This window comes from Danio rerio, chromosome 7 (genome assembly GCF_052040795.2).
Source record: "Danio rerio strain M-AB ecotype USA chromosome 7, GRCz13ab, whole genome shotgun sequence".
In the NCBI taxonomy this organism is placed as follows: Eukaryota; Metazoa; Chordata; class Actinopteri; order Cypriniformes; family Danionidae; genus Danio; species Danio rerio.
In genome coordinates this window covers 31,760,086-31,785,559 of record NC_141027.1, presented here as the reverse complement: position 1 = coordinate 31,785,559, position 25,474 = coordinate 31,760,086, and the positions used below count along the sequence as shown (strand labels likewise).

The window sequence follows — 25,474 nt, the reverse complement described above, 5'->3', positions numbered from 1 at the left end:
GGCATAAGGACTCACACAGACCACAGGCTGAGCGCTCCCTGCTGGCCTCACTAACACCTCTTCCAACAGCAACCTAGTGTTTCCTAGCGGTCTCCCATCCAGGTACTGACCAGGCTCAGCCCTGCTTAGCTTCAGCTACATGGCTGTAGGCTAATTAAACTGCGGACACAAAATGCTTAGAATACATGCAAAAATGTAAGTTTACATACCCTGCCTAAAGGTGCAGTTCACTGTCAAAATGCAGTTGTTTTGCTTGTTCCTTTTATAGCTCCATCTTTTTTCCTTGTCTTTGGCTAGGCAAAACCTCAATTTTAGCACTACAAAGTTTTGAAACTGGTAATCATGGACCATTATTTCTTGCACATGACCACACAGAACAAAATTATAGCCATCCAAATACTTGTAGGCTTTTAACTTTTTCCTTGTAAAATGACATGGAGTTTCAATAAGAATGAGTTTGGGCAGGATGCTTAGCCATTTCGTCTTATCCAATATCCATTGGGAGGGTGCTATCGCAAACGGACCTGTCAGACAAACGGCACTCACTTTAACGTTAATTCTGTTGAATTTCTATGCTTATCACTGGGTGACAAGCTGTTAGGATACGCTGAAAGATATAATATAGATAATATGCAATCAATATAAGTTATCTGTAATACAACAACAAACTCTGTACTGCATTGAATGTCATTCCTTCACATCCTAAATGTTTACAAACCGGTAATTCGCCTATTATTTCTTGTCATTGGACAATTTGAAAACCTTATTGATTCGATCAATCTATTCTTTGTCATTGCACGGCTTTTTCAACCTCTGATTGCGCACCTTAAGTAGGCTTGTTTATTAAGCTTACCAGGGGAACAGCTAACATGGATGAGAGAGTGAGTCCGCAATTATTGTCATGTTGACACCAGGTAACAAGATGTGTTTTGGTCGATCAGATCACAGGTAAAACAAGACACGTAATTCTGTTCAAATCTGGCATTTAAATGGGGTTAAAGTCATTTGTCTACTTCCGACCATGTTGCAGTGTACTTCTCTCAATCTATTTCCGCGGGGGAAAAAACAATCACTCATGTGTTTTTTTTATTCAACATTTGTACAGTTTGCAAAAAGTACTAAAGCAATTCAATACCTATGAATATGTTATGAAATGAGATTTATTTCCCTTTGTTTCCAACGAGTTCATACTTCCTAGTACAGAATTTATACTGTTTTATATTTTAACATGTACAATTGAAATCAGAATTATTCACCCCCCTTTGAAAATGTTCTTTCTTTTTAAAATATTTTCTTAAATGATGTTTTACAGAGCAAGGAAATTTTCACAGTATGTCTGATAATATATTTTTTTTTCTGGAGAAAATCTTATTTGTTTTATTTCGGCTATAGAATAGATTTAATTTTTTAAAAACCATTTAAAGGACAAAATTATTAGCCTTTTTAAGCTGCTTTTTATCGATAAAAAATGTGTTTGTGTGTGTGTGTGTGTGTGTGTGTGTGTGTGCGCGTGTGTGTGTGTGTGTGTGTGTATGTATGTATGTATGTATGTATGTATGTATATATATATATATATATATATATATATATATATATATATATATATATACTATATATATATATATATATATATATATATATATATATATATATATATATATATATATATATATATATATATATATATATATTAATTCCTTTGAAATAAATAGTTTTATTGTGTCAAAATATGATATATGCATATTTTTTTAGATATCTAAATATTGCTGTTGGCTCCATTGCACATATGGACACATTAGCAAATCAAACTAGTTGCTTTTTATAACAATTTTAAAATGCAGTTTTTGAAGCAAATGGAAAAGCAGCTGTTGTAATATGGAATTCATTGGGAACTCATTCGCTGTTGCATCAGCTCACTTGCAATCTAGTCTGTGAGAGTCAGGGGAAACATTGACAGCTGCATAATTTATAATGCTATAGGAGAGTCAAAGCATCAAACAAAAAGTTTTTATGTCAATTTTATTGATAATTTCATTAAAAATGCTGATTTATGGAATCAAATAAAATGAAACTTGTTCTACTGTATTTTCAAAAGTGGATTTCACTGCACAGCAGCAAAAAATAAATAAATAAATAAATAAATAAATAAAAACTAAGCTCCATTGTAGTGCTGTAACTGAGAGATTTAAACTCTATCCGAACAGATAATGACCTGCGGTTAAGTTGGAAGCAGCCTAGCTCTTCCAATTATGTGCCTTGTCTAGAGAATACTTTCCTTGCGGTGTGTCCAGTGGTGAAAACTCATTAGAAATAGTGTGAGTGTAGTTCTGCCTGGACTCACTGTGTGTCTCCAGGTGAGGAGTTAGTATAACATCTGTTGACCACCTCTCCTGATGACATTATAACTAATAGGACATTTTTCACAACGCATTTTATTCAGCGGACTTCACTGAATTAATTTCTTTCTCTGTTCTTCATTGAATAGCTTCAGCATATCTTGTTTTGTGTTCCACAGAGGAAAAACATGAATAAAAGACCACTTGAGCATGAGTAAATGGTGAGGAAATAGAACTTTTTCATTTTGGGTAAAACTTTTATACATGTTTTGCATACATAAATATATTTTTCTCTAATATTTGAGGTCTAAAAACATTAAATATTTTAATTTGACCTAATGTAATTTTCTGCAAATAAATGTTCTAAGTGAAACTTTTCTTTTTTTTTAACTGGCTTTTATTTGAAAGTTTCTAGACAAATGCATAAATGCATATAAAACACAAATGAACATTAACTCAAAAATGTACCATTTAATGGCAAATCCAAAAAATGAATGATAATCTATGAATGATAAGTAGTCGCTTATTTTTCTTCAAGAGCTGTAGGTTACATAATTTATTTATTTTTTTATTTTCTTTAACCTTTATTTAACCAGAAAATTACTCTTTAAGATTAATAGTCTCTTTCATGGGAGTGTCCTGACCAAAATGAGCAGCAAGACAGACTTTACACATTAGAAAGACTTAAAGCAATTACAAATCATAGAGTCATCCATTTGGTAAGTGATTGACTCAAAAGAGTGATTGATTCAAAGAGTCCAATGGAAGTGAAGTAAAATCTGATGCAACTTGCATTTTATGCTTGCATTTTAAAGGAGTAGTTCACACAAAAATGAACATTTTCAAATTATTTACTTGCCCAAGGCCATGCAGGATGTAAATACCATCCAACTTCCTAACAAATGTACATTGCTGAGGTGAAAAGAGTGTTTGTTCAAATTTTATTATATTATTTGTCTGAAAATTCCACATTGTTTTTGGTTCAGAAGACCTATAGTTCTTTTAGTGTCTCGTGGATTACTTTGAAGCCTAAATATGGATTTTAGACCATCAAAAATGATCTACATTGAGAAAAATAGAGTATGTAAAACAGAGAAAAACCATTCATTTCTGCAATTTGTCAACATATAGCAGGAAAGACTGCATGTGAGAGGAGGCTCTGTGTAAAAGAGGCCCAGCAGGGGTCAAAGAGTTGGGCAAGGGCCCCATCAAAGAGCTGGGCATCAGAGGGAGGAGGCAGAGTGCAGGAACTGTTGCATCAAATGAAGTCAGGTCATCGGTTTAAAGTATGTTGTGTCATGTGATAAACGGTGGGCTTACTATAGCAAGGGGCCACCAGATTTCTGTCAACGACTTCAATCACCCCATTTGAAAAAAAAAAAACTCCAGATTTATTTTGGTTGTTTCAAGATGTTTTTGGTCAGGAAAACCTCCTGTTGGCTATGCAACAGAAGTTTGATCACAGAATACCCTTTGCAGTTGTCTCAGTATGTGCAAAATGATGTTATGGTCTAATGTTTTTTGTGACATTTTGATAATGCATTAGTAAGGTATTTCATATGTGACCTGCTGTATCAATGTATTGTTTTTTCATTATATTTAGACAGCTATGTTTCAATGTTTTTTTTTACATGTTTCTGTGTTGAGTTTACATGTTCTCCCCATCCTCTCTTGGGTTTCCCCTGGGTTCCTCGGGTTCCTCCCAAAGTCTAAAGACATGCGACATAAGTTAATTGACTAATCCAAATTGGCACCATAGACATGCTCCTAGTCAGCAGTTATCTCTTCTTAGCAATTCCTAATTGGTCCTTAGCTATAAACAGTAGGGGCGTTCTCGAGACCTACCTGAGCTCAAACTCCCCTCTCGCCCTGCAAACGAGAGGCTCGAGGATCTTATGAGCTCGGAGTTCTTTCCTGAGGTTAGCATGCTAAAAACGCTTTATAATTAATCATCAGCTAAGTGTGAACTCTTGAAACAGGAAAAATCAAGAGAAGCATGAAAATAAAAAAATTTGTTGATATTTTGTAGTTTGTGATTATTATTATTATTATTATTGTTATTATTATTATATATTATCATATATCATTATAATATATTATATTATAAATCATGTTTGAATTTAAATGCATCATCTTTTTATTACTAAAGATGCTAGGTGACCAAACTCCCGTTTTAATGAACATAATGATTTAATAAATCTGTTTTGTTTAAATGCATCAAAATGATTGGCTAAATTCACTAATGAAGGGATAAAAATGTTAATATGAAGAGTTCAGATGCAAAAACCTCTAAGTGCCATCTAGAATTTTCTTCTACAATGAGCATTTTTCTCTGCATCTTATGTTTTGGTTCAGTTATTTCATGTTAAAATCGATGAAAATAACATTCCATGCCATAATAGTAAAATACCTGAATCAAGACATAGAAGCCTGAGGGAAAAAATGCCAAAAAATTTCAGATGGTTTTTGTATCATATTCAAAAGTACTTATTTATTGCATGTAATAAATTGGCATATATATGGTATATTCTAACTGTTAAATATGCATAGCGTTTAAAGTTGTCTTGCAGCTTTGAGTTTCCCTTCAAAAACAACAGAATAATCAGGCTTAATCATGCTCTCTTTGTTAGAATTAAGCCAATCTACAAGCAACTTAAACTTTTAGTATATGTTGAGTTTAGTTCAGTTTCTCCTTTTTGCCATTTTATAATTAGTATGGTCCTATTCAGCCCTGGCATTATAGTATTTGCAGATATGCAAGATTTTATTTTTTCATTTGCCAATCCCCTAATTTGTAATTTGACTACTTATTTGTTTGTATAGAATGAGGAGCAATCATATAGTTTTAGAACGCTGATGAGATTTTATTATTATTTCTCATTATGTCTCTCTTTGTTGATTTTTGATCATATTTGATCTTTTTCCCCCTCCTGCACAGACATACAGTATGCTTGAAAATAAAAACAGGAGTGTTGTTTCTCTTTTATAAGAGCAAGCCTCTCCCGCTCTCTTTCACTCGTCTCACATACACACAATAGCGCATATAAGCACTATAGATATGGCTGTGCAGCATACATCTAAAGCACACATATAATCACAGTCTCTTTCAGACACACATAATAGGCATGAGAACATAATGTTCTCATAATGTAGCAGCACCTTTTCAATGATATCTCTCCTCTTGGTATCCTTGGGGATCGTTGCCATTTTAAAATCAGTCTTTAATAATGGTATATCAAGATCCAGGCAGATAATAACATTAGTATGCTATTATAATATGAATATTATTAGACTTGTATCTTATATTAGTTGTATATGCATGCGGTTGATTAAATAATTTTCATATAAAGATTTTTTTATATACCTTGACCTGTTTTTATTAGATTGTTTGAGTAAGAAGTTTAAGAGTTGATGCTTCGAACAACATGCAAAGTGAAAAGGAAACTTTTGAAAGGTTAAGTAAGGACACTGAGACTTTTATGAAAATGTCTTGTGATTGCATCATTGAGAGATTTCATCATCTGCTGTCGGATTCTGTTGAGGAATACACCGAGGAATGCTCCTCCGCGTATGGCAGAAACTGTTTATTGGAGTGCATCAAATGGCATGATACCAAAAATATTTACAAGTAACATTTACATGGAAAACAGTTCTTTTCAATGACATTTCACAATATTTCACACTGTGTTACTGTGTTTATTATTAATGTCTTGTGAGCAAAAAACATTTTTGAAGGTTAAGATCACCCAGAAATGATAATTCTGTTATTATGAATTATTCAGCTTCATGTTTTTTTCAAACCTGTAAGACTTTTGTTCACCTTTGGAAGACAAATGAATGTTTCCGGTCTCTTTCTTTACATACTGTGCAATCTAGTACTGTCTTTATTGAAAAATTACAATATGTGACTACAGTTTATGGGGTGGCACGGTGGCTCAGTGGTCAACACTGTCGCCTTGCCGCAAGAAGGTCGCTGGTTCAAGTCTCAGCTGGGCCAGTTGGCATTTCTGTGTGGAGTTTGCATGTTCTCTTTGTTTAAGTGGGTTTCCTCCGGTCTCTTCCACAGTATATAGGTGAATTAGGTAAACAAAATTGACTGTAGTGTGTAAAGTGTGAGAATGTATGGGGGTTTCCCAGTACTGGGTTGCGGCTGGAAGTTTTATGCTGCTGCATAAAACATATGCTGGAGTTGTCGGTTCATTCCGCTGTGGTGACCCCTGATAAATAAGTCATTAAACCGAAGAAAAAATGAATGACTCCAGTTTATGATTCTTAATTTTCTGAAGGTGAAGGAAATTATTTTGTTGTGCAAAAGACATAAAACTAAAATAATAATGAAAATAAACAATTTCTTGCCTTCTCTGACAAAAAAAAATGGTATGCAAGGAAAGGTTTTAAGCCAGTCAAAACTAAACGTTGGACTAAATGCTGTTGTGACTATATATTTCTTCAACAGCATTAATAATGTAAGACTAGTTCATAATCAGAATACAGTCAGTTAGAGGGTACCTAGTATACCCCTCTTTGCAAGTCTCTGATGTGCCTGGAGTGTGTATGTAAAGTCTTAGCTCAAAATACCACATAGATAAAATTGTATATCTCTTTGAAACTACCCTTTTTAGGCTTTGCTGTTTTGGTGACTGTTGCTTTAAATCCTGAAATGTATACAGAAGCACGTAGAAGGACTTGTCAGTAACCTGGGTCAAACGCTTCTAGTGAACTGTATGCCATTCCACAATTGGCGCGTTTAACGTCTATTTTCTTTAAAAACCAATGATCTTCACTGCTTAAATGATTATACGCTTTAATGTGGGTCTCAGAATGTACAAGAAGTATATCGGTATGGGAAGAAACGCTAGCTCTGCATATACCCTATACTGTATAAGTAGAGTAAATCACAGATTTTAAACAAGATCTTAAATGCTGGAAACAGAACATGGCATGACAGTTCACAGAAAAAAAAATTGTTTTGCTAATCAAACAGCAATACAGTTGAATACAGAAGTTTATACATACACTGTATTAAAAGACACATAACCATTTTTAAAAAGTCAGGCGTTAATGTGACTAAACTTTTTCTCTTTTAGGTAAGTTAGGATTATCAATTTTGTTTCTGTTATGCTTAATAGCAGAATACAGAGAGAGATATTTTTTGAGAAATTGTTATAACTTTTCTTAAAAATCAAGTTTACATACAATAAGATTATTAAAAAAGCTCAGATGGAAAAGCTCTGATGATGATGTCAAGGTTTTGAAAGTTTCTGATTGGCTAATTGACAACATTTGAGTTAATTGGAGGCACAACTGTTGAATAGTATTTAAGGAAAACCTCAAACACACTGCTTCCTTGTGTAACAACATGGAAAGATTAACAATCCAGAATTAACAACAAATAAGCCAGATTACAATATGCTAAATTACTCTCGGAAAAAGACAAATGTTTGGAGACAAGTCCTGTGGTCTGATGGAACTAAGATTGAACTGTTTGGCCATAATGACCAGTGTCACATTTGGAGGACAAGGGGGAAAGCTTATAAGCATAGGAACACCGTCCCAACTGTGAAGTGTTGGGGCGGCAGCATAATATTGTGGGGCTGTTTTGCTGCAGGAGGGACTGGTCCACTTCGCAGCATAGATTGCATTATGTAGAAAGAACATTATTTAATAGTAAAGCAAAATCTCAAGACATCAGCCAGGAAATTAAAACTTAGCCAGTTTAAAATAATCAGGGTCTTCGAAACAGACCATGACACTAAGCATACTGCCAAATTTCTTAAAATGTGCTTTGAGGACAACAGAGTGAATGTTTTGGAGTGGCCATCACAAAGCCCTGAGCTCAACCCTATACAAAATTTGTGGGCGGAGTTAAAAAAGCTTGTGCGAGCAAGACAGCCAACAAATCTGACTCGGTTACACCAATTCTGTCAAGAGAAATGGGCCAAAATTCCTTCAAACTATTGTGGGAAGCTTGTGGAAGGTTACCCAAAACATTTGACCAAAGTTATACAGTTTAAAAGCAAAGAAAAAAAAATACCAAGGAAATGTATGTAAACTTCTGACTGTCTAGAAAATTTTTAAAATTCTCTAAAATGTAAATCATTTGGGTAATCTTGATGGACCTAAAATAGTAAACGTTTACCATCAGACATTTAAAAAAAAAAAAAAAAAATTCTTTTTTTACAGTGTATGTAAACTAAATGGTTAATTTCCGATATGCTTTTATGAGAGTACCACAAGGCATGCATGCTATGTTAACATGAAAGTACCACATCCGAAAACTGGACTGTTTACAAGCAATCGCTTGACGCATCAAAGCAGTAAACCAACATCCTTATAAACAGCCAGCAGCCATAACTCTGCCTTTGCCATTACACGTTTTGAGCAAAAAATGTTGATTTATAAGTTTATTTTCTACTACTGATAACTTGTCTTCAAGGCTAAAAAGATAAGTGTAATTTAACACATGTGACAGTATGTCAACATAAAGTATCCTATTATTTTAGACCCTAAATATTGGAAATAATTATATTACTGTATATATATATATATATATATATATATATATATATATATATATATATATATATATATATATATATATATATATATATATTTTATTATATATATTTCCATTATTTAAGGTTTTAATAAATGGAATGCTTTATACTGACACATTGCAAATAAATGCCCTACTGAAAATATTCAATAAATTCTGAAGACTCATTATTAGTTGTTTAAAAAAACACAAAGGAACATTTACTTTAAAACAACAACCCATTAATATTAAAAGCAGATAACCTGTAATAACTTCAAAGCAGCCAATTACTTTATTTGCCAACATATGCAGTATATATGTATATACATGGTTTAATGAACATATTTACTTAATTAAAAGGATGTTCATCAAAATGACTCTCTGACTCTGTTTTCCAATCAGCTATCCAAATTTAAGCTGCGTGTAGGTACAGTAGTAAAGCTTCCAATAGCCTCAATAAGCTTGCAAGTGCATCTTCACACATCTCTGACCTCTAACAGCTCTTTTGTCTCTAGCAGTTTTGTAATTACAAATGAAAACCAGCTTAAAACGGGATCACTTGGAAACAGCCTCCGAAATCACTCCCTGTCTGCTTAAGATGCTTTCTTTTGTATCTGTGAAAAGCGTCTTTTGTATTCACAGCCCCTCTCCATATTAATGAGAACACAGTTGCACATTAGCCGTACATTAATACGCTCTGTCGTGTTCTGGCGGCTGCCGGTGCTGCAGTCAGTCGCTCATTTACATCCCGAGCGCAGCCGTGCCGCTAGAGGTGCAGCTCTGGCGTGAACGTGTCCTCGGCTGAACTCTCACAGACCCAATGAATTCGACAATAGCCAGTCACGCACACGCGATTTCAACCCGCTCACACTCACAGATGGACGAATTCACCCAACCTTGGTCTTTCTGGCCTTTCTGCCAGAGACTCTTGCTCTTGGGGATGAGACTACAAGATTAATGGTGTATAATATCTGTGCTGAATGAAAAGGGGATTTGAAAGCAGTCTCTGGGGGTGAAAGATGTCTGTGGAATGAATATTAGTGGTGCAACCTGACCTCGCCACCGCAAACAAAGAGCGAAAGAGTTGGAGGAAGAGAGAATCTGACTCTCCAAGATACAAGCTTTTGCTCTGTTACATCTGCAGACTAAACTCTGAGTCTCTGCAGCTCTTATTCTCTGCCATTTTTTTTGTCTATTTTTCACTCTCCTGCTGCTATTTTTGCTGTACGATTTTTGTATAGGCATTTTACATGTAGCTGAAGTGTTGTTAGTGCTGTGATGTATAGCAGATTGTTCTTTTCAAGATATTAAAAGTATTTTTGGTTTAGAAAAAAGCTAAAAAAATAAACACTTCCATTTTTCTTCCAAAATAGCACTCTTTTTTTTATTACATGGTGGTCGAAAAACAGTCTAACTAAAGAAGTGTTCAAATTCACAGAAGTAACAAAAGTGTATAAGGGTGTTTTTACACCTGCCTTATTTAATTCGGTTGAATTGCACTAGAGTTCGTTTTCTCTCTTGGTGCGGTTCGTTTGGGCAGGTGTGAGTATAGCAATCGCACTTGAGGGCGCACCAAAAGCGCACCAAAAAAGCGTGTTGAGACCTCCTAAACGAGGTGGTCTCAGTATGCTTTCAAATGTACCCTGGAGTTGTTAGTTTGTGGTGTTTTAGTTATTATCCGAACTAAAACAGACTCAACCGCAAAAAGTACTGGGCCTTTTTGAACTAATTCAGCTGAAGTAGTCCAATGCGCTGTCCCAACTAATGGGGTGTAGAGGAAAAATATTTGTTGACAGCACTTTACCAACAGTTTTAAACAGAGTGGGAGAAATAGGGTAAACATTAACCTGATGGATCGTTGGTAATTTTTCAGTTTAGCTAAATTAATTCACGTCTCCTCCTCCTGTAGTGACTTGTGATGCACCTTCGTCGTTTACAATGCATTTAAACATTGTTTTCCAGCCGCAGTCGCGGCTTCATTATCTTCATTATCACCTTCATTATCAAAATGTATAGTTTGTCTAAAGTGAAGTATACAAAGTATATAGTATATTATGACCTGGGATACAATCAGCCAACGCATTGGTCCCTCCATAGTAAAAATCGACATTTTGTGTCTGCCGGTTTGTTTACTTGTAGGAGTTCCATTGGCATTTTCCCACATGTTAATTATGACCAATTGAAAAGCAGTTTAGGAAATACGTTCAATAACATCTGGCCAATGAGTGATGTGGATTTTGTCCCATGACTACATTTTGGTTCCTTTCAACTGGTTCGGATCAAAGCAATCAGTGTGTTGTGAAAAGGACCCAAAAACAGCAGAAAATGCTAAAATGTGTCATTTGTTTCCCTTGGTCCGGACCAAATAAACCGAACCACAGATGTGAAAGCACCCTGAGTAAGGAAATCTGGGGCACCCGATAAATAAATACAAATATAAATTTTACCCATAAATTATATGAGATTGTTTTATATCACATTTTGTGTTGTGAGGGAGTAACAAAGAAAATTTTGACATAATTATTACATCTAAGAAAATTTATTCCCCACCCCAATCATGGAGCAGTCTGGCAGTCAAATTAGGTAAATATTTACAAAAAATTTAAATATTCTAATAAAGATTCTTTACTATTTTTAGTTGTTAATTCATTTTAAGAAAACAAATCATTTAAATATGTAGCAATTAATGTATCTTGAAACACTAATTTTATTACTTTTTTTAAATTTTATTTTAACCCTAAGTTTACCATTTACAAAAGACTTGAATTACTAGCCGATGGACGATTGTATAATAGATGGCTATATTATTGTATATGATGACATGAATCTTTAAATAAATGTTTTTAAAAAGGTGTAGCAATTGCATTACGGTAAAATGTAGCAAATGAAATTGAGTGATAAAAAAAAAATAGTACAAAGGGTGCATTTTAGGACATGGCTGGAATTGCTTAGGGCTCTCAAATCACTAAATCCACCCCTGGATGCAGCAGACATTTGTAGGTCATGTGATAATGATAAATCAATTCATCTGATTTTTTTTTTTTTTAATAACATATAGTTCATATTTTCCACAAAGTTATTATTTTATTAAGCATTCATAGAGATGTGTTGGATATTAGGTTCATTCCAAAACAAAATGGCGTACTTTTTAAAAAAGTTATTTTGATGAAGTTTCATCTGGAGAAATCAACACCAGGCCAGAGAGAAAATGGTAGCATCAAATTTGCAAACGTGCTAAAACTTGTTAGTTAACTTGTTAAATCAGTTCACAAATTGTACTGAGTAATTGATTAAAGAATTAGGCAGCTTTTTAATCAATTCCTTTTATAGTGAGAAATTTACTCATTCAAAAGATCCAATCAAAGAGTCTTAGCGATTTACTGATTCAAATGAAATGCTCAGAACAAGGCTGTGTCTGAAATCACCTACTGCTCAATAGGTACTGCATTGGAATTTAAACTTACTACTCGGCTGTTAGAAAAGTATGTTCTATACCAGGGGTGCCCAAACTTTTACTTATGAACGGCCCAAAACCAAACTTGAGGCTAGTGGGACAAAGGTAAATATAGCTACCATGGGTACTTCCTAATTTATTTAATAATATTTTAAAATAACTAGAAAACATTGCTTTGTATTAATTAATGTTGTATACATTTTTTTTTAAGTTTTTATAATAAACCTATAGCAGTAAAAATGATCTCATTTATAACAGACTGGGTTACGCTAGTCAAGCTACTGTAGTCTTCTGCATTGTCTTCTAACTGTCAAGTGACCATATTTACATTTTTACAAAATAGTTATTTATGTATTTACGAGTAACATTTAATTGAAACATTTAATATCTGTTGGCTTTTTTGTAGCTCAGCCTTAAAGCAAACAAACAAAAAAGATTATTTTAAACTAGAAATGACAATCTTTGTTAAAATCATTCGCCCCAACTCTGCCCATCATTCGTACTCCTTTCTCAGATGGGATAATGGGCCAAATCAAAGGTTACAACGGGCCAACTTTGGCCCACGGGCCCTAGTTCGGGTATCTCTGTTCTATAAAAGTCAGTAGCATGAATGGAACTCTCAGCGTCAGTTTCATCACTTCACTTCCGTTCATAAATTCTCTCGATGCATTATGGGATATTGTAGCGTCCATCGAATGTGCACTTCAGAATCTTGTCAGAAGTAGTACAGTATGTCATCTGGGTATTTCACACATGCTGTCTGTCGAATTCTATGAATTCAGACATACTACTCAGCTGGCATACTGTTTTTATCATACTATATAGTATCCGCTTGTTAAGTGTGACATCACGCGAAGCGGCTTCCGGGTCCAAGCGCTCTGTTAAACCGTATGGGGAGATTCATCAAATGGTAATAATAAATGTTTACAAAGCGCTGTAATATTTTCAAAAATCATGATCGCAATATAAATGTCCATGCCTAATATCCGATGGCCAGAAAGTGATTCATTTTTTTTATAAATTGTTAAAATTTTGGTATTTGTGATGCAGCAAGCCCTGAGACTGTTGTGTACACCATGATTTTATATACAATTCACTTTAATGTGTGATATAAATGAAAAGTGATCGTAAACGAATATTTTCTCAATTCAAATGAGTGGCAGCTTGGACCCGGAAACAGTATTTCATACTTCACCAACACGTCAACGCTTAACAAGTGGATGGAAGTATGTGATTTTGGACAAAGCTCTAGACTCTAGTTAAGGAGAAATTGATTAAAATTATCCATTCAGGGTGAATCTCCAGTTAATGATTCACTGATTGAGATGATCTGCTCAAAGAGCCCAGTTAGCAATTTACTGATTCAAGTGATGCAGCCACAGTGAGGCTACAGTTAATGATTTGCTGATTCAAATGACATGCCCAGAACACCTCTCCAGTTAATGTGAAATTGATTCAAATGATCCGTCCAGAGTAAGTCTCCAGTTAATGATTAACCGATTTAGTCGATCTCCTTTTTTGACCAGATAGCAAATATTCTGATTCAAACGATCCGGCCAAAGTGAGTTTACAGCTAATGATTCTCTGATTCAAATGATCTAGTCAGAGGGAGTCTAATGATGTGCTGATTCAAATTAAGTGTTCAGAGCACCTCTCCAGTAAATGTGAAATTGATTCAAATGATCCATCCATAGCGAGTTTCCAGTTAATGATTCATCAATTTAGATGATCTGATAAAAAATATGGCCAGATAGCAAACTACTGATTCAAATGATCTGGCTGGAGTGAGTCTTCAGTAAACAATTCACTGAATTTTCAAACTAATTCAAATGAAGTCAAACACGGGGATCCTTGAAATGCTTGAAATAATAATGACAAAATTTAGGTTTTATTTTTGCAAATATTTTTTTTATTTTGTTTTAAAGTGAACAACCTACTGTTTCAAAAGATCAATTCAAAGAGTCCACAGTTAGCGATTCAAATGATCTGCTCAGAGCAAGACTTCAGCTAATGAGAAATTGATTCAAAATATTCATCCAGGGTGAGTCTCCAGGCAATGATTCACTGATTCAGATGATTTGAACATTTCACTGAATTTGCAATCTAATTCAAATTTAGTAAAAAACAGGAAATCCTTCAAATACTAATAACAAATTTTAGGTTTGTTAAATGGTTTTATTTTTTGAGCTCCTCACTTCTAAGCAAAAAAAAAAAAAAACAATAACAGCAATGAATCACTTGAAGACGTCCTCATTGTAAATCACATTGGATTAACTTTAATATTTCTTTTGATTGATTTCTCAAAGAAAATCATTGTAATACATAGCAAACAGCTCCAAAAACAAAATACCTACAAGTTTGGAAGAATTTGAGATTTTTTGGTGGTTTAGAATGCTAATGGTGATTTCTCACTCTGTCACACAGGTACATATCTCTTCCTAACGGAGTGCTGCAGATTTTAGAGGTCTCCAAAGAAGATGAAGGCTTGTACCGTTGTGTTGCCTTCAACTCTGCCCGCAAGCGATTCAGCCAGGATGCTTCTCTCACAGTCAGCCCAGGTACTGCATAACACAAAGACCTGTTCCTAATTACCCCATTATAGAAGAGCTTTTCATTATTCATGATCTGTGCACCTCACATAAAACCCCGAAGCTCCATTCACCCCTTCTCTCTGACGCACACATTTTCAGGAGTCAGTGAGTGCTTTCTGTTGAATTCATTAAAACATCAGAATTATAGAGTTGCATTTAATAATTAGTTGTAAAGTTAGTTTGTGTGTGTGTTTTAAAAGTGCCCTCTCTCTGACCCTTTGGAATTAAGTGGTCTGTTTTTATTGCTTTTCAGAAAAAAAAAAGTGGATGAAAAGTGGATAATGTTTGGGTAGAAAATTACCAGCATGTTTTTTTTTGTACATTTTCCTCTAGCCTAGAACACAGTGTAATATGTAATTTAATCAAGGTGTATTACTTTGAGTTCTTATCACTTTTTTCTATGTGAAATCTTTTTTTGAGGTTGCAGTTGAGTCCAGGAGAGTTTTTAATTGCTTCTTCCTTCGATTCCAGTCTATTTGCAAAGGTTACATTACATAGTGTTGGGTTTACCTCAATCTGTGCTGAAATGTGACACTCAAAGTGTGAATATAAGACTTAAAGTAGAGCTACAACCCCTCAGAAAGACTTGTAGAACTGCAGCCAGGGTTTACTAGTAACATTGATACTGGTAGTGTTTAATATCTATCCTATTTTCTCTAAATCCATTTGTTAGGTCTGACATCACGCATCCAGGTCAACAGATACTGTTGGCCTGTTTACACCTAGTCACTTCATGCATTTTTTCTGACGGGATAGATTTCTAAAAATGGTTGCATTTACATTTCACCACATATGTGTCTCCACAAAACGGATATGGTTACAAATCCTCTGCTACAGTATGTAGAAATTTAGTTAGGTTACACTGAGTGTCACATAAACCTGCTTATTTACAACATACGAAAGTGTGAGATAAATATGTAAATACATACACACACACACACACACACACACTACCAGTCAATAGTTTGAGGTCAGTACAATTTTTAAATGTTTTAAAATTATTATTATAATTAATGGTAATGGTACTAAAAGCAACAATGACTGGAGTGATCATTTCATTTGAAACTACACACAATAAAAAAGCAAATATACACATAATTTATTAATATTTAACCATTTTTTTCACATTCAATAAAAGCTGCCTTGATGAACAGAATAATTTTCTTTAAAAAAAGACACACACACACACACACACACACACACACACACACACACACACACACACACACACACATATATATATATATATATATATATATATATATATATATATATATATATATATATATATATATATATATATATATATATATATACAAAGTTGAAGTCAGAATTAGCCCCCCTGATAAAAAGAAAACAAATTCAAAGGGGGGCTAATAATTCTGAGTTTTGATATTGATTTAACATTTTCATTTAAACATTTGTGGTAAAAAATAAAATTAAGCAATCATAATGTACAAATTGCCATCTGTGTCATTCTGTTACTTATGCATTTGTGCTGTTATCTTTTGGTCATTTAGCTGACAACACAATGCTCTCACCTTTTTTTAATTTTGGAAGGAGTACAATTTACATACAGTTTGTGTTTTTAACAACCAGATGCATTTAGGCCAGTCCAGTTTGATATGGAATGCGTCACTGACCACCTCCTGAAGTGGTCTGAGCCATCGTATTTATATACAGTTGAAGTCAGAATTATTATAAGCCCTTTGAATTATTTTTTCTTTTTTAAATATTTACCAAATGATGTTTAACAGAGCAAGGAAATTTTCACAGTATGTCTGATAATATTTTTTCTTCTGGAGAAAGTCTTTTTTGTTATATTTTGTCTAGATTAAAAGCAGTTTTTAAAAATTATTTTTTTTAATTAAATTTTTTTTTTTAAATAATGCTGACCTCAACTGTACATCCAGGGCACTTATACCTGTCCATTTCATGATTGATAGCTATGAAGTGATAAAGACATGAAGTACCCCCAAAACAAAAAAACAGAAGGTACTTCTACAATATATACTGTACATCACACTTGCATTGGAACGCAATGCTACCAAAACTTCATAATCCTAACATAATCCTATCCAGATAGTGATTCCATTCATTTTGAATCCTTCCAAAAAAATTGTGTCTGTGACACTTTGGCCACAGAGAGACTGAGTTACTAAAAGCTTAGCTTATTTGTGTGATTTAATGCTCATAAACAGATGTTGACACTGCACAGATGAAATGAATCTAAATGAATCTAGGAACAGGATTAGCGAATCACTTTTGCCGGCGATGCGGTGGCACAGTAGATAGTGCTGTCGCCTCACAGCTAGAAGGTCACTGGTTTGAGCCTCGGCTGAGTCAGTTGGTGTTTCTGTGTGGAGTTTGCATGTTCTCCCCGCGTTCCTGTGGGTTTCCTCCAGGTGTTCCGGTTTCCGCGACAGTCCAAAGACATGCGGTACAGGTGAAATGGTCAGGCTAAAATTGTCTGTAGTGTATGAGTGTGAATGAGTGTGTATGGATGTTTACCAGAAATGGGTTGCTGCTTAAACATGTGCTGGATAAGTTGGTGGTTCATGCCACTGTGTCGACCCCCGATTAATAAAGAGACCAAGCCGAAAAGAAATGAATGAATGAAACACTTTTGCCTGATAGAATAACCAAACAAATGTTTACATGACAAAATAATAGGTAAAAATCACTTTTTGGTTTTGTGTTTTTTCACCTTTCTGATGTCTTTTCATTTTGAAATGATCTTTTGTGCAGCTTAGATTTGATATTTGTTTAGTTTTTTTTGAAAGAATATTCCTGTATATTTCATAATACAGTTTCTAAAATTCTGAAAAATATCAGTTGTGTGCTTCTCTACCAATCTTTTTATGAAGTTTGTATATATCTGCAGTGGCACTTTCAGAGTTGTGCATCTATATGTGTGTGTGTGTGTGTGTGTGTGTGTATGTATGTTTAAGTGCCCTCTGCAGAGGTGGTCTGTGTTGCAGGCAGAATTGATTTCCTGCTGTCCTTAAGGCTGCTCGGCTGATGAAATGGAGGGGGCAAAAAGAGGGATGGAATAGAGGAATGAGATGAGGAACAAAGACAGAGAAGGCTAGAGAGATAAAGAACTAAATAAAATAAAAGAAAGTGTGGGAAGATGAGGGAGATGGATCGGTACTGCTATGAAGTCTGTCTATGTCTTTAACACACAGACATACACAGACACACACTCACTCACACACAAGCGCACACACACACACCTGAAAGACTTACATCTTCATGCTGACCTTCGCTCATTTCCATTATGCTTCCGTTATCAGCCAGAGACCTGAATGAGTTTTTCTCTTTCTGTGTGTGCGCGTGTGTGAGTGTGTGTGTGTGCTTCCATCTAGCACATTCATCTTTGAAGTGATCTTTCTAATTGTTCCACATTCATCTTTCTCCTTCTCCCCCTTTTTTTCTTCAGTTTGCTTTTTTAAGCCTTTTACTTGTATCAGTTGCTTCATAAAGCAGCTTCTCTCTCGCTCTTTTTGGAAGAAAACCAAATGGATTAAGTGAAATTTATCTGATTTTGAGAATTTAATGAGAGATACTAAGAAACTAAAAAGTCAAAACTATACTTTGTTTCTATTTTCTTAAATATCATTATTATTGATATAATAATAATAATAATAATTATTATTATTATTATTTATTTATTTGTATTTTTTAGCATTTTGTTATTTTATTATTATCATTTTTTTATTTATTCATTTATGTTTTTTTTTCTTCAATTTAAAAGCAGGCAAGAATGCAGGCACTAGAAAGATCCACACAGAAAGAATAATGCTACTCTAACATCTTTGACTTTTCTGTCTAAAAGTTATGAATGGGGGAAAAAAATCATCTACAGTTTGTACTTATTAAAATATACTTTGGGCTGCATATTTCTAAACAATGGACAAATGTGAAGCATTTAATTTCCTGGAATTTAAAAAAAATAATTCACTGAGTGACTTGCGATTTAATTGCAAAGTTGAAATGAAAAAAGATAAAGAATTAGTTAAATAGGAATGAATGGGTTTAATGGAATAAGAAATAGACAGAGACCGATGGAGAGACAGATAGAGAGAGAGAGACAGAGAGAGAGAAAGAGAAAGAGAAAGAGAAAGAGAGAGAGTAAGAGAGCGAGAGAAATAAGCAATTACAATAAATGTTGGGGAGAGTTACTTTTGAAAGTAATGAATTACAATATTGAGTTACTCCCCCAAAAAAGTAACTAGTTGTGTTACTTAGTTACTTTTTATTGCGTTTGTATTGCGTTACGCTACTTTTGAGTTAATTTTGTGTTACTTTATCTGACCTGGCTGTAGCTTGATCTCAGAATTTCAAAACGTGCAGGGATTTTTTCTTTTTCTTTTTAAATAGTGAAGTTAACAACACTCTATAAAACTTTTATTGACCTTTAAAAACATACAAAAATTACAAATAAGAATATAGGATAATGTTATCTTGGGAGAACTTCCTGAGCCCAGAGCTACAGTTGAAGTCCGAATTATTAAACCCCCTGGATTATTAGCCCCCTGTTTATGTTTTCCCCAATTTCTGTTTAACGCAGTGATTTTTCAACACATTTCTAAACATAATAATTTTAATAAGTCAGTTCTATTAACTGATTTATTTTATCTTTGCCATGATGACAGTAAATAATATTTTACTAGATATTTTTTAGACACTGAAAGTGACAATTAAAGGCTTAACTAGATTAATTAGATTAACTAGGCAGGTTAGGGTAATTAGGCAAGTAATTGTATAACAATGATTTGTTCTGACAGTCGAAAAAAATTTACATATAACTTTAAGGTGCTAATAATTTTGACCTTTAAATGTTTTTTTTTTTTTTAATTAAAAACTTCTTTTATTCTATCCGAAATAAAAACAAATAAGACTTTCTCCAGAAGAAAAAAAATATTATCAGTGAAAATTTATTTGCTCTTTTAAACATAATTTGGGAAATATTTAAAAAAGAAAAAAAAATGAAAACAGGGTTTAATAATTCTGATTTCACTGTATATATGGCGGATATACCGATTAATGACAGTTTAAAGCAAGGTGCTTGTAATTTTGTACTTATTTTTGTGTTATTAAAAAGTTAAATCACTGTTCATTCAGATAATCCTCTTGTCCTTTCCTTTAATGCGCTCAAACTAATGAGAATATTTCCATCGCAGAAATATAAGGCTCTGTCTATTCACTTCTGTCTGTTCCTGCATTCTATCATTGTGTGTGGGATTCAACGTGACAATGTTCATTTTAATTTAGCAATTTTTTAAAAGCGAATTAATTCAACTAAAAATTTACTCGCATTACAATTTTAAAAACACAACTCATATATTATTAGTTTTTTTTTTAATCAGTGCGCTACTTTACTCGTTACTCAGAAAAGTAATATAAGGTTTATGCGAAAGGATTTTAAACTTTTCAGTAACCTGGGTCAAACGCTTCCGGTGAACTGTATGCAGTTACAAAATAGCTGCGTTTTAGGTCTGTGTTCTTTAAAAACCAACAATCTTCACTGCCTGATTGATACAGTGTACAATATAAAGTAGGTCCCAGAATGTGCAAGAAGCACTGCATTACATTACATTTCCTGTGCCATGTCTTTAAAATATAAACATTTGTTGTGGTGTTTCTGCTGATTTTGATGGGCGTGTGTGTGTTAAGTGGCTTTTTATTTGGTTTTCTGCTTGAACAACTAAATGAATGCTGAAGTCTATTAAACTGATTATGTTTGAATTACAATACAACATCAGTGCTGTAAAGAGAACTGTATGAAATAAAAAAAAAGTCTCATTAACAGTTTACAGGAAGTTTATCAGTATGAAAAGAAACTTTAACTGTTTATATACCCTATTATTAAGTAACTTGTTACCCCCAACACTAGTTACAATGACTTATTTCACTGCAAAACATCAGTAAGTCAGTCACTTTTTATACAAGCAAGATAATCAGCAAGTGGCTTATGCTAAGTTATCTGAAAGCAAGACTATTTTGCTTGTTCAAAGGAGAATTAATTTTACCTTTTTTATTTTACATTGCATTGAGCAACTGCATTAAATCTAAGACAGAATGAAAGAGAGAGCAATAGTACGAGCAATCAACAAACAGTTTTTCAACCATGGAAACAGACGTACAGCAACATTAGATACATTTTAACACCGGTCTGTGTCTAAATATGTATCAGCCATATCATCATAGTATGTGTTCTGTCCACTTTCACCATGGTGACCTTGTGTCTGTATGTAGACGTCTTATGTAATACTAATGGTTTTCAATGTTACGTAAACACTTCAGACATTCACCTTAGTTCTTATCCATTATGTGTTGTCTAATGTATGGTTTCCATTAATATGCGGGTTTCTGTTTACATACATCCCTGGCTTTGCTAATGTTTAATATTTACACTCTTGCCAATAAAGCCAAATTGAACTGAATAGCGAGGAAAGCCAGCTTAAAAGAGAGCAGTCTTCACCTTGAGGTAATCATAGTTTTGCTCTGCAAATGCGATGCATGTTTTACCCATGAGAGCAGACAGCTCGACTGCACTGAAATAGTCACTGTGTGTGTAAGAGAGTCTGTGTTTCAGATACCTCAATGGGATGCTAGGCAGTATTTTGACTTATTAGTATTCTGTTTGACATTGTGCGTTTCGTTTCTCACACACACACACACACACACACACACACACACACACACACACACACACACACACACACACACACACACACACACACACACACACACACACACACACACACACACTTTATCTTGAAAGAGCCGAACAGCATTTTTTTTGGGGGGGTATTCATGGTCAAGTGTATGTCCACTATTGTGTTCACTCAAACACACACATGTTGGTGTGGTTGTTTATGAGGTCTCTGACAAAAGCATTGTCATCGATTGCAGTTGTAAGAGCAACAAATATTAACTTGACTTCTAGTTGATCATTTGGAAAAGTGGGAGAAGGTAGATTTTTCTCATGAGTCATCTGCTGAACTGCATCCCAGTCATCACAAATACTGAAAAAGACCTACTGGAACCCACATGGTCCCAAGATTCTTGCAGAAATCAGTCAAGTTTAGTGAAGGAAAAATTGTGGTTTGGGGCTACATTCAGTATGTGGGAGTGCAAGAGATCTGCAGAGTGGAGGGCAACTGCCCATTACATTACAAACCACAGTAGAGGGCAAATTTTTCAGCAGGATAACACTCCTCATACTTAAGCCTCCACATCAAAGATCTTGAAAGCAAAGAAGGTTAAGGCGATCCAGGATTGGCCTGTCCAGTCCCCAGATATGAACATTATTGAGCCTGTTTGGGTAAAATTAAGGAGGCATTGAAGAAAAATCCAAAGAATCTTGATGAACTCTGGGAGTCATTGCAGAGATGTATGGATGCAGTCCTCAGTCCTGCACTCATACACAATAATAAATCTTTTACACTGCACCATGACTTTATATTCTATTCTGTACATTATTTCTTTTAAGTGACAAGACTTTTAAGCAAAGTCAGACTTTACTTTCCCAATTAAATACCTGAAAATTGAGTCATAATCATGTTTTATTTTACTAAAATAAGCATATTTCAGAGGCCTTTGCCTTTCATATAAGCCTTTTTTAATACCAAATGATAAACTAGAAGTCAAGTTATTTGTTGTTACCAAAACTTGGGTAGGCGACAAGACTTTTGTCATGTAAAAATAAAATAAAATAAGCTGTAGCAAAATTTGAAAGTCAAAAAGACCCTGTTAAGTATGATTTCTAAGCATTTGAAGTACAAGAACACAGGCGAGTCCTCATAAACTACCTCAATTTTGTAATATCTAGGTTATACCCATGTAATTATACAAATATCTGTCATTGTAAACCTCCAAAACCAGTACACACACATACACACAAAAGCACCTTTTAGCCTCAGACAGAAATCTGACCCATTTTAAATCCCTGGGCACTCATGCATATGTGATTGGTGCTGTATGTAATCAGAGTGATTAATTTATGACTGTCATACCGTATCCATAGCTGCATGCTTATGTTTTACTTCATTGTGATCTGTGGGTGTTTCTGCTGAACTCATACAGGCTGTTCTGTGGCCACAGAATCAGGGCCTTTATTTACAAATGTACAGTTTATAGTAAAGCAAAGATTTGGGTGACCAGTGTGGAAAACAGCATGTACAGCAGCACTCTTTTGTGATATAATAATCTGATTTATTCAAACATTATTTAATAAGTGCGACAGCAATAACTGGTCGAAATAAATGTGCATTATGTGCAGCATGTATTAATAGTTCATCCAAAAATGAAAATTATGTTGTTAATTACTCACCCTCATGTCATTTCAATACCCTAACACCCTTATTTATCTTCAGAAGACAAATGATGGTATTTTAGATGAAATCAGAGATATATGCTGTCCATATACAGCAGCGATCCAGAAAAGGAAACAAAATCATTGTCAAAACATTCCCTGTCACTTCAGTGGGTCAACTGTCATCATGCAAAGCTTCAAGAAAACTTTTGTTCTCTGAAAAACTGTAAAAACAACACCAGTGTCTTCCATGTCAGATTATCAATGGCAGACTGCCCCTAGAAAAATGCTGCTGGAATCAGTGTCAAAAATGATCAGATATACTCCAACATTAGGCACATTCAAATCAAGACTGAAAACACATCTGTGCCTTCACCAAATGAGCACTGTGCTACATCTAACATCTGACAGATGACACTATTATGTCTTTTCATTTTTCTTTTCATTTTTATTTATTTTTAGTTCTCTGTATCATTTTGTTTTCTTTTGTCTTTTATTCTTGTTAATGTAAAGCAGGGGCGGATTGGCCATCTGGCAATTCTGGCAAGTGCCGGGCCATTTTTTAAATGTGGGCCGGTCAGTTTTTATTTATTTAGTGTTTTTATATGTATTGTTTTTACATGCAGGCAGCTTTTATCTCTTGCAAGATATAAATATTATTATGATGACGATGATGATAATATTAGTAATAATAATAATACATGTAATCAAAATCTGAAAAGCATATCAAACAGTAAGTGTAACACAAGCTAATCGTCAGAAATAGACCATAGACAAATAGGAAAGGCGCTGTCAAAAAGCTCAGAGAATGCACAAAAAAAGGGCTCTAAAACCAGACAATGCCAAATGCAGAAAATTAACTGAAATGTTTTCAAAAGGTTTCAATTCGTCAGAGGTAAGAAGAAAACAGAAAATATACTTCTAAGTCATTATGCTAAAATATACTAAGTAATCCTTACCCCATTCATATTACTTCTGACAGTTTTTGACAGTAACCTACACTGTTTACAGTAGTAAGCTTAGAGTAGACCTAGGTACATTTTAGAATGTCATTATTAGCAAAGACTGCTCTGCTAATAGTGCTGTGAGAAAGGATGCTACGGTAGGCCAAGCAGAGACAGGGAGGATTGAAGTAGAGGTAGGAAAAACAAAACAGTCACGCATTGTACACTGGGTTTGTAATAAATTCTAAAGTAGAGGTGAACACATGACAATAATTGTAATTATGTCTACATAGTTACATTTGAACTTAACTGTACACTGTAAAACCAAAAAAGTTAAGGTAACTCAAACCATTTGAGGAAACCGATTGCAACAAACCATTTAAATTCAAAAACTAATCCTAATGAGTACTGTGAGGTTAATCCATTTGAGTAAATGAAGCCATTTGAGCACATTAAAACCCAATAAATAAAGAGAACTCAACCAACTACTGACCAACCCTATAAGTTAAGGCAACTCAGACCGTTTGAGGAAACCAATTGTAACAAGCCATTTGAGTTTATTGAAAATAATGTACATGAGCACTGTGTACTTACTCCATTTAAGTTGAAATAATTTGGTATTTAATTAACTCAATACCTTCAACACTGAGTTAAAAACTCTTTTCAAATGAGTAGAATTAACTTTCAGTCAATTTTGAGTTAACTACACTTTACTTGATAAAGTTGACTGTTTTGTTTTACGGTGTACATTATGTCATAATTATTCATATTCATTCATTAGGTCCCCTTAAATTGTTTCATAAGCACATGTTTATTCAAAACAAAAATGTGGCAAAGCCTAGTATAAGCAGTGATCCAAGTAGTGATGACACTCATCATGAAGTTGTGGAAAAAGAGCTTGCAGGAGAGGCAGAGGCAGAGCACATAGGAGAAGCACAGCACACAGGAGAGGCGTGTCCATGGGTGGGGCTGTGTTGGTGTATGTGGGCTGGTGTGGCTACAGTACCAGGGCTGAATTTTTGTTCCAGTCCACCCCTGATGTAAAGCGCTTTGAATTACCATTGTGTGTGAAATGTGCTATATAAATAAACTTGCCTTGCCTGATGCGTGAAAAAAGATATAGTACAGAGAGTATACTATATATAGACTGATTAAGCACACAGAATCATTTTAACCTTTTTTTAGCACACAAAAATGTTCTTGGAGCTTTACATTATTGCAGTTGAACCACTAAAGTCACATGGATTGTTATGACTATATATTTGATGGCTGTTTAGGACCGATGCTGTAT

At 34.3% G+C, this 25,474-nt stretch overlaps 1 protein-coding gene across 2 annotated transcripts in view; it reads left to right on the top strand.

The window, feature by feature from the left end:
• igdcc4 (immunoglobulin superfamily, DCC subclass, member 4) overlaps positions 1–25,474 on the top strand; it is a 129,294-nt gene that overhangs the window by 63,421 nt on the left and 40,399 nt on the right. For both annotated transcript variants that reach the window (XM_087261269.1, XM_087261270.1), the window contains exon 4: positions 14,750–14,883. In XM_087261269.1, coding sequence (XP_087117395.1) covers positions 14,750–14,883 — 134 coding nt within the window. The remainder of the gene's footprint in view (positions 1–14,749; positions 14,884–25,474) is intronic.